Source organism: Nannospalax galili, unplaced genomic scaffold (assembly GCF_000622305.1).
Source record: "Nannospalax galili isolate Female #2095 unplaced genomic scaffold, S.galili_v1.0 scaffold1191, whole genome shotgun sequence".
In the NCBI taxonomy this organism is placed as follows: Eukaryota; Metazoa; Chordata; class Mammalia; order Rodentia; family Spalacidae; genus Nannospalax; species Nannospalax galili.
This window is the reverse complement of record NW_008330570.1, coordinates 1,857,620-1,868,122: the sequence shown is the minus strand read 5'-3', so window position 1 is coordinate 1,868,122 and position 10,503 is coordinate 1,857,620. Positions and strand designations below refer to the sequence as shown.

General features: G+C 36.7%; 1 protein-coding gene across 2 annotated transcripts in view; it reads right to left on the bottom strand.

Moving 5' to 3' along the window:
- The window catches only part of Atad2b (ATPase family AAA domain containing 2B), a 163,464-nt gene that overhangs the window by 37,353 nt on the left and 115,608 nt on the right, over nt 1-10,503 (bottom strand). Inside the window, exons 20-22 of one of the 2 annotated variants that reach the window (XM_017802216.2) lie at nt 8,898-9,033; nt 5,118-5,314; nt 1,575-1,734 (exon numbers count right to left, since the gene is read on the bottom strand). In XM_017802216.2, coding sequence (XP_017657705.1) covers nt 1,575-1,734; nt 5,118-5,314; nt 8,898-9,033 — 493 coding nt within the window. The remainder of the gene's footprint in view (nt 1-1,574; nt 1,735-5,117; nt 5,315-8,897; nt 9,034-10,503) is intronic. The other variant, XM_008848859.3, reaches the window with a different exon arrangement.

The following is a 10,503-nucleotide window of genomic DNA, read 5'->3' as shown; positions in this document are numbered from 1 at the left end:
TTTGAGACAGGGTCTCCCTATGGCCCCAGCTGTCCTGGAACTCACTATGTAGACCAGGCTGGCCTTGAACTCACAGAGATCCGCCTGCCTCTGCCTCCCAAGTGCTGGGATTAAAGGCATGCATCACCACGCCTAGCTTCTATTCTTTTTTTAAAAAATATTTTATTATTTTATTTGTATGTGTATGTGTATTGCCTGCATGTGTACAAATGCAACTGTGTCATGCAATGCCCACTGAGGTCAGAAGACAGTGTCAGATCCCCTAGAACTGGAGTTCCAATGATTGTTAGCTACCATGTAGGTGCTGGGAATCAAACCTGGGTCCTCTGCAAGAGCAGTCAGTGCTCTTAACCTCTGAAACATCTCTCCAGCCCCCGATTTCTAGGTTCTCAAAAGTAACTCATCACAAAATTATCCCACTCTTAACAACATCCAATTTACTGCTAAGTCCTACTTTCTTACACTTTCCCTAAAATTATTTAACATAGGATCAAATCCTATATGATTCCTCATGACATACATTCTTCCTTTTTATAAAAATCATTCCTGCTTACAATAAACTCATCTTGTTGAACTACAGGTATGTTCTTAGTGATCTTCCTTGGAGGGAAATCAAAAGAATTGAAATTACAGACTAACAAGCATGTTCAGAATGCAGCCTCACAGGTTGCATGGTTCCCAGGTAGCTATGACAGCAGTCTAACACATTCATAGGTGACAATGTCTGTCATATCACTTTCAAATGGTTAGATACCTCTGGAAGTATCAGATGGAATTAAAAACAAAATAATAAAATTATACAAAAATATCCTCAACCTACAGAATAGGTAATATTCTACAGGAGAAGTTTGATATAGCCAGGCATGGTGGTACATGCTTTTAATCCCAGCACTTGGGAAGCAAGAGGCAGGCAGATGTCTCTGAGTTCAACGCTAGCCTGGTCTACACAGTGAGTTTGCTGGAGCTACAAGGAGAGCCTGTCTCAAAAAATCCAAAAATAAAAAAAGAAGTTTGCTATACAAACTTATCCTGTCCCAAGTTCCTACAAACTCAAAATCCTTGTGTATCAACACTAAATAAACAAATAAGGGGCTGGAGAGATGGCTCAATGGTAAGAGCACTGGCTGCTCTTGCACTGATTACAATTCCTAGCACCCACACTGCAGCTAACAACATCTGTAACTACAGTTCCAGGGGATCTGAATCCTTCTTCTGGCTTCCATGGGCACTGTATGACATGAGTACAGTTACATACATGCAAGCAAAACACTCATACATATAAAATAAATTTAAAAATTTAAATACATAAGTTGTAAGATAAATTCTCATTAGCTCAATTTTCCATCAATCTAAACAAAATTAGAATCTAAGTATAAAAATTAAAAGGTAAATGGAGAGACTAAACCCTGGACATAAACACAGTGCCTAGAATTTAAGTGTATTACTTTCAAGTAAATGACTTCTTCAAAGTTTCTAAACACACTGATTTATCAATCTAAAACAGGCATGGTTTAACACTGAAATCGGAAAACGATTTTAATTATCAAAATGAACCTTGCCCTAAGTGTTCTTACCTCCAGGGTCCTTATCTGGATTATATTCTAAAGCATTGCTACAGATGAGGTCAATATCTTGCAGGAAATCTTTAGCCGTCAGATAATTATGTTTATCAATTTTAGTTATTACAGTTGATAAATCCATTGGTTCTTTGATTACTTCAAGATAATCTGAAACCTAAAGCAAATAGGACATTTTAATGAAAATTGTGTCTGGTTTTTAATATAACTGATGTAGTCTATAAAAGCACAAATCAAAAACAAGTGTTTAAAATTTAAATCTAAATAGTTAATAATTACATAAAAGTAAAATGACAATGCTACTTACTACTAAGTTACTATCTGACATACTTTCCATGAAAAGCTTCATGGAAATCTGAAACCAATTGTCAGGTTTGGGGTTTTTGTTTTTTAAGCCTTTGGGCTTATCTGAAAAGAGACTGTATGGGTAAGAAGCACTCAGTAAGCATCATTAAGTGTTACCATGTAAAGAAAAGGAAAAAAGCAAAGGAAAACAAAAAGCACAGACTTTTCATATTAATAGAAAAGTTCTTCTTGTAAGTCTTTTTAAAACTTTACAACAATTTTCTTTTTTCTTTATAAGGCGATTTCATTTCATGGAAAGTATTTTCTACTCCTTTGGAGTCATTACAAGAATTTTTTGAGTCTTAAAGAACAAAACTGAGTGCTGTTTTTATAAACAGTAAAAGGTTTGCTGGACTTGTCTGCGAGTACAAATAAATCTATAGGAAGACATTGAGCCATGATTTATATAATGAATTTTACGTTTTATATATCTTTTTAAAATTTTTATTTATTATTCTTACTTTACGTGTATGAGTGTACTGCTTGCATGTGCGTAAGTGTACCTGTGTCATGCAAGGCCCAAGGAGGTTAAAAGAGGGTGTCAGATCCTCTGGAAATGAAGTTAATAACAGTTGTTAGCCAATCGAACCTGGGTCCCCTGTAAGGGCAGACAGTACTCAACCATTGAGCCATCTCTCCAGCCTCATGTTTTATATATCTGAACCAGTAAGAAAGGACTAGCAACCCATATGCTTATTGCTTTCTCAAGTGTAAACCTCAAGTAATGAGGCATGATATAAAAGTAGTTTCAGCAATGACCACTAAAACTAGTTCTGGACCAATTTCTGGGACTAGGGTAATTTCTGTTCTCTGAAAGTGAGGCTTTTTTCAGATGACAAAGATGCCATGATTTTAAGTTTACACATAAAGACATGTAATTTGAAGTGTTTTTTTAAATTTAAGATCACATATTCATTAGGTGTGATACTGTGTGTATCAATTTATTTTGCAGCTCTAGAAGTTTTCAGCCAATTGATCTCCTCAATGCAGGTAGCAGTTACCAGTGGATTCTTTTTTTTAAGTATTTGTTTTAGTATTTTAAATAATGTGTATGGGGGTAGGAGTGAGGTATGTGCACATAAGTAAAGAAGACTAAGAGGCTAATAGTTTCAGATCCCCCTGGGGCTGGAATTACATGCAACTGTGAGCTGGCTGATATAGGTTCTTGGAAATGAAGTGGGGTCCTCTGCAGGAGCAGTGGGCACTCTTAATCACTGTAGTACTCTAGTACTCTTGGTTCTAGCTCTGGTGCATAAAATGGAAACAGAAAGAACATTTATAAACAGAAAAAAACACTTTAGAGCTTTATGAATTAAAAGTATGAAATTTTAGCACGTATGCTTAATTTTTAATTTAATATTTGTTTTCTAAAGTTTTCTTATTCTGTAATTGACTTTAGAATGATAGTTTTTAGATACTTCAAAGTCATTATTTGAATGTATGCTTTTGTTTTAGGCTAAGTATCATCTTGTTTTCCCTTTTCTAGTCTTCCATGTACTTTAAAGAGCAAACCCAGAAGGAACCTGACAAAGAGAAGAGGAACATTAACACTCAATTAAAATTCTTACCTAAACCTTAGTTAACATTTCCACCCCTTCCATTTCCTTACCAAGATTCACAAAGCTTTTGTCTTACAAATAGATGACAACTGAAATCTACCAATCTTTTACTTTTGGGAAGAAAAAGGTTACAAGCAAAAGGAAAACTAGCTCACTCTCAGCAGCAGACTGGCTTATCCTTTAAGGAGTGTCAGATTCCAAATATATACAGAAGGAATGGCTTATTTATTTATTTACTTCTGTTTGTTTGTTTGTTTGTTTAAGATAATCTCCAGGGTTGGAATGTAGTTCAGCAGGCAGAACAAAAAACTAAAAGCTGTATCAAGTATGTCTTCCATGTCTTGCTATTCTGCTTTAAAAAGGGAGAAAGTAGCTATGATGTGAAGGATGGAAGACTGTGGGCTTTTGGGCATGGTGGTATGTGAGTTCAAGGCTACCTAGGACTGCATAGTGAGACTCCATTTCAAAAAAGGAAAAGAAAACAACAACAAAAACCCAAGACAATGGGCTTTGAATGGGCTTTAGGTTTTTATAAAACTTCTCCAATCTTGGCTATGCCACCTGCCAACTTCCTCAATTTTAACACTGGCAAAGTGATAATGACCTTACACGCTTTTTTAAAGTACTAAATGGGAAAAATTACCAACTGTAATAAACAATCAAATAAAATTTTTGATGGTCCCTTTTATTCCAAAAAAGAAGAAAATAAATATTTTCAGACTTGCTGGAGGGAAAAATGTAATACTCATTCTTCCCAGTCACAGATGATGTAATGCTTCCAAAGGAATCTGCTCAGGTCCAAAAACACAGATTTCACAATTAGGACGCAACACTGAACTTTGAATCATTTTATAATTCAAATTTTCTTAAATGACAAAAAAAAAAAAAAAGGAAAGAAAACTGAAAACACCAAAGCTGCTCAAACATGGAGTCTGAACTCTAAGAAGAGGGCCAGTAAAGATTATATTATGCTCATTCACACTATATTATCCCAGGATAAAAATTGCTTTTAATTGACAGCATTATAGTAGATTCCAAATGGAAAATTCCTTCTCACATCATCACAAACCAAGTTCCCACAAACACATGAAACAATCACATACAAAGTAAGAAATTTTCCACTGGGAGTAGAGAAAATATTTGGAGAGGAAAACATGGGATGCACTTAACTTTAAACACCATCTTTAAAAACAGACATTGCCAAAATAAGAAAAACTAAGAAAGTTCAGAGGTTTTAGCCATCTCTTTGACAAGGTACAAATAATTTAAGAAATGCCAAAACATGCATTAACTGGTTAACACCAGTATACTTTTAGGAGCAGGATTTATCCTGGAATAAAAATAGTCTAGTATGGACATTCCATAAAAGTAAATTTTAATCCTCCTCAAATTGAAGAATAGGTGATCACAAAGATCAATAATAATTAAGAATATAAGTACAAATTGGTTACTAATTTCATTCAAAAGTCACCATATGTTTGCTGATGACATTGGCAGTTATCACATGGATCGAAATTTTATAGGCTAGGGGAATATTCATCCATGCCTTTGCTTTTTTTTCCTTCCAAAAAAGATGTGAATTTTTTTTTTTTTTAGCCAGTTCAACTTCACTGTTTGCACACTACTGAAACAAGACCTCTTCAATATCCACCGGTTTGCTGAAGATGTTAAATCGTTTATCTGTGGCCAGCCTCTTGGTTACATCCCTGAGAAACAACCGCAACTCTCTTAAAGTATTTTCCTCCTGGTCTTCCATCCGATTTTTCTCTGATTCTGATAACTGACGAGGAGGAGAAGGCAGTGCAAGTGGAAGCACTTCCATAGCACACAGAGCTAAGAAAAGAGAAGAAAATGTAAGATTCTAGAATGCTGAGCCAGGATCTTGATGAGAGTTCTGGCATTAGCTCAAAATATTCTTCAAGGGGCTGGAGAGATGGCTCATTGGTTAGGAACACTAGCTGCTCTTGCAGAGGACCTGGGTTCAGTTCCCAGAACCCACATGGGAGCTCACAAATGTTCACAACTCCAGTTCCAGGGGATCCAATGCCCTCTTCTAGCCTCTCTAAGTACTTCACACGTGGTGCGCTTATATACATGCAAGTAAAACACTCATATACATAAAATAAAAACAAAGCATTCTTTAAAGAAAAGTTACAAGTATACATGAACCATGAAATCCAGTAAGCAAAATTTCAAATGGAAACAAAAATGAAGTAACTTACAGGACCCCTATACCTCAAAGAATTCTACCTCTTATATTCTGAGTGCCTCAAGTATGGATAGTGAATAACATCTACACAGATAGAAGAAAAAAGTAGAAATTGTGTGTGTGTGTGTGTGTGTGTGTGTGTGTGTGTGTGTGTGTGTGATGTGTATGCTTAAGTTTGTGCAGGTGCACACTAATGCACATGCATGTAGGCCGCAGGAAGCACTGTGTGTCCTCCTCCATCACTCTCTACCTTATTCCTTTGAAGACATGGTTTCTCACTGAGCCTGTAGTTTTTCAGCTATGCTGAACAGTAGCCAGCAAGCCCCAGTGATCCTTCTGTCTCTAACCCCATTCTCCCTCCCTCCACTTAATGCTGAAGTTACATGGGTGCTGGGATTCTGAACTCCAGTCTTCATGTTGTATAGCAAGAACTCAACCACTGGGCCATCTCTCCAGTCCCCAAAAGTAGATATTGTGAAAAGAATCTTTTTAAAAAAGATTTATTTTATGTATATATGTGAGTGCTTGCATGATTTTCCTGACATCATACTAAAGCTTGGGACAAAAATGCTAAGTATTTTCACTGATTTCTCAACAGCCTTTAAGATGAAAATGAAAGTCATCAGAAACAACTCAGAAGGGTTAATATGCCAGGAGTGGTGGCATATGTATATACCCCACCACTTGGACTGTACAGTAGGAGGATCCAGAGTTTAAGACCAGCCTGGGCTACATAGTGAGACCCTATCCAAAAAACCTTTACGAGGGCCAGTGAGAGAGCTCAGTGGGTAAAGTGCTTGCCATGCAGCTCCAATGAGCTCAGTGATGATCTCCAGAACCCACAAGACAGGTAGAAGGAGAGAACCAACTCCACAAAATTGTCCATCATACACACAAATAATAAATAAAAACTGGAAAACAGAAAGGAAAAGTTAGACTATTCATAAACAGAGAATTCAAGCCAGGAGTGGCGGTTTACACCTACAATCTCAGCATTTAAAGGGCTGAGGCAGAGGGATCACAAGTTCAAAATCAGCCTGGACTACAGATGAGTGCTTGTTTCAGAAAACTAATTAATCAATTTCAGACCTATGGGATTAAAATATAAATTAGCTAAGAGTAGGTAAGAGTAAAATAAACTATTTTCAAGGTAAAGCATTTGATATACTGGTAATATAATATAAACAGTAAAAAATAAAACTAGTAGAAATTCATAGAAACAGAAGAACTTGACAGGAATGGGAAAATATTTAATATTCTATAAGAGCAAATATAAGAAATGTAGAACAAGGGGAGGGAGGGAGGGAGAGGGCAGGGGCTGGACCTGGGAGGGTTTAGGAGGAAGGGGTGGGGGTGAATACTATCAAAATATATTATATGCATACATGAAATTTCAAAGATACAAATATTACATTTTTTAAATTTTATTTATTTTTATTTTATGTGTATGTATATTGCCAAATTTTATTATTTTTATTTTATGTGTATGCATGTATTGCCTGCATGTAGGTAAGTGCACCCGTGTCATGTAATGCCCACGGAGGTCAGAAGACGTTGGATTTCCAAGAATTGGAGTTATGAACAGCTGTTAGCTGCCATGTAGGTGCTAGGACTTGAACCCAGGTCCTCTGCAAGATCAGTCAGTGCTCTTAACCACTGAGCCATCTCTCCAGCCCTTCCACCTTATTTTTTGAGACAGGATCTCTCACGAATCTGAAGCTCACATACTGTCTAAAATAGCTGGCCAGCAAACCCCAGTATATTATATGCATACATGAAATTTCAAAGATACAAATATTACATTTTTTAAATTTTATTTATTTTTATTTTATGTGTATGAGTATATTGCCTGCATGTGTATAAGTGCACCCATGTCATGCAATGCCCACAGAGGTCAGATTCCCCCAGAACTGGAGTTATGGATGGTTGTTAGCCACAATATGGGTGCTGGGAATCGAACCCTGGTCCTCTGCAAGATCAGTCAGTGCCCTTAACTGCTGAGCCATCTCTCCAGCCCCCCAAATACTGCATTTTTAAAAAACAAACAAACAAACACAACCAACAAGGAGATAAAGGCTTGAATTATTTTAACAAAACCTTATTTTCCAGTAGAGGTTGAAAGATTAAACAACAGGACCTTATCCTTTATGCACCTTTAATGGTAGGAAAAGAAATCTTCAATGTGTTAGACTATAGTCCTTCCTTAAGCCAAGGAGCCAAAACCCAACAAATTTTGAGTTTTTCTTAATGTTGAGTCCAAGTCCAAGAAAAAAATATAATGCTTAAAACAAGATTATGACAGATTTTCAAGTACCACATAACAGGTGCCAAATAAACATTTGAAAAATAGCAAGTAAATCAGAAAAAGCAAAGTTCTAACAAGCTTTGATGGTTAATCTTCACTGTCAACTAAATTGGATTTGGAATCACCTAAGAGACACACCTCTGGGCATGTCTAAGAGGAAGCTTCCAGAGAGGTGTAACTGAGGACAGAAGACCCACCTTGAATGTGGGCGTCATCATTCCTTGGACTGAGCCCGAGGAAGAGGAAGCAAACTACACCAGCATTCATCACTCTCTGCTTCCTGACTACAGATAAAATGTAACCAGTCATCTTCCTCTCCCACAGTCATGAAGACATCATGATGGTAAAATTGTGAACCAAATCTATACAGGTCCACAAAGTAATCAGTAGCATCCAGTATTTACAACACACCAGTTCAAGCCCTGGATACTCTAAGTAATTGAAATAGAGCTGAACTATAACTTTTTCCTTTGTTTTTGGAGCTGCAGAATACAAATCTACCAGATCTGAATTGTAGTGATGGAAAGTCACACTTAATAAAAATTTTAACAGGGACATAATTTCTCATCTTTAATCATTGGTAACACAATGGTCATTTTTACACATGTTCATCTAGACTCGCAAGATAGCTCAGTGTGTAAAATGTGCTTGCCACCAAGTCTGGTGACCTGAATTCGAACCTCAGAACCCACATGGTGGAGAGAATCAACTCTACATTTATGCTATGGCACAAGTGGGTTTCCACACATAAATGTATACATACTTATATAATGCAAACAATTGCATGTGTTCATCTATTCAAAAATAAATAGAATCTGACAAACTGTCCTCATAGAAAAATTTTTTCCCTTTAATTTCTTAACTCTATGCTGTCTTTTTTCTTAAAAGCTTTGGGAATTTACCTGTATGTTTCCTTCGTGGTGGTGCCATTGATGCCTGACTGAGAATCAGTTCTTGAAAAAATTTTCTTCTGTCTTCTTCAATAGGTCTTTGAATATATAAGACTTCTTCATACTGTATTCTAAAGATACATTTAACCTACACATACACAAAGACATTGAATACAGAATTAAAATCACACATATTAAATTACAATTTCTAGTACCATTTTCAATATGCACAGAACATTCATAGGAAGTGAGAGCTAACCCACCATGTGATCTGCTATGAGAGGTTTGACGTCATAGACTAAGCCACAACAGAACAATGTCCAGTTGCCCAAGTTATTAAGCAAATGATGGTATATGCAGAAAAAAAATCACAGGATAAAAGCAAACAAGGATAGCTGATTATCATCTATTATTGGAAACAGTCTCAAAGGGCTACTACATGGAGCTGAAAAGTATGAGCTGGAAGCATGTTAACATTGCCTTTTGAAAATTTTTGTATTTGTTCGTATTTCCTATGCTCTGTTCTTCCCCTACCAAATCTATTATCTCATTGTATCTTCTAGAATCCTGGTTCTGCTGTCAACAGACTAGACCTTCAGACTTTCAGACTCTTCCCCATGAAAAATTCAAAGTTAGCTGTTCTTGTATCACTCAACATCTTCTACTTGCTGACTGCCTGCCTTTCATCTGTTCACCTGCTCTATAAAACTGTTCATATAGAGCTCCCCTTCCAAGATATGCTACTAAAATCCTTTTACAGCATCCAGATTTGTCATGGTGACGCTTAACACTGCCTATGTTTTGTAGAAGGTCTTATTTCTACCTTCTAGACACCAAACTCTCTTAGAGTCCTGGCTTTTCTTACTGCTTTTGCGATTACTTGCCATAGTGGCTGGTATATAGTAGCACTAAATGAGAAAAGCTTGTGATTTTGCTACCCAACCCATATAAAACTGAAAATTGCACATAAAAACAAAAAAGGTCACTATAAGGGAAGAACTAGGAACCCCAGTCATCAATCTCAATCAGATATATTTTGTGTGTTGTGCTTCACTCTACTGATAGTGTCCACTGGTGTACAAGAGCTTTTAATTTGAGAGATCCATTTTTTTTGTTGTTTTGTTTGGGGTTTTTTGTTGTTGGCAGAATTTTTGGTGTCATGTCTAAGAACTTACTGTCAAATCTGGTGTCATGAAGTTTTGCACCTATGCATACTTCTAAGAGTTTTAAAAGTTGTAGATCTGGGTTAGAGAGATGACTCAGCAGTTAAGAGTGTGTACAGCTCTTGCAAAGGACCAGAGTTCAGTTCCCAGCAACCACATTAGGAAGTTCACAGTTGCCTATAACCACAGCTTCAAGGAATCTGATGCCTCTGGCTTCCTCCGGCACCTTTACTCAAATGCTAATATACACACATATACAAAATTAAAAGTAATTTTTAAGTCAGGCATGCTGGTACACACCTTTAATCCCAGCACTCAAGAGGCAGAGCAATCTCTGTTAAATCAAGGCCAGCCTGGTCTACACAGCAAGTTCCAGGTCAGCTGGAGCTAAAGTGAGACCCTGCCTCAAAACAAATGGAATTTTTAAAAAATATTTTTTAAATTGTAGATCTTTC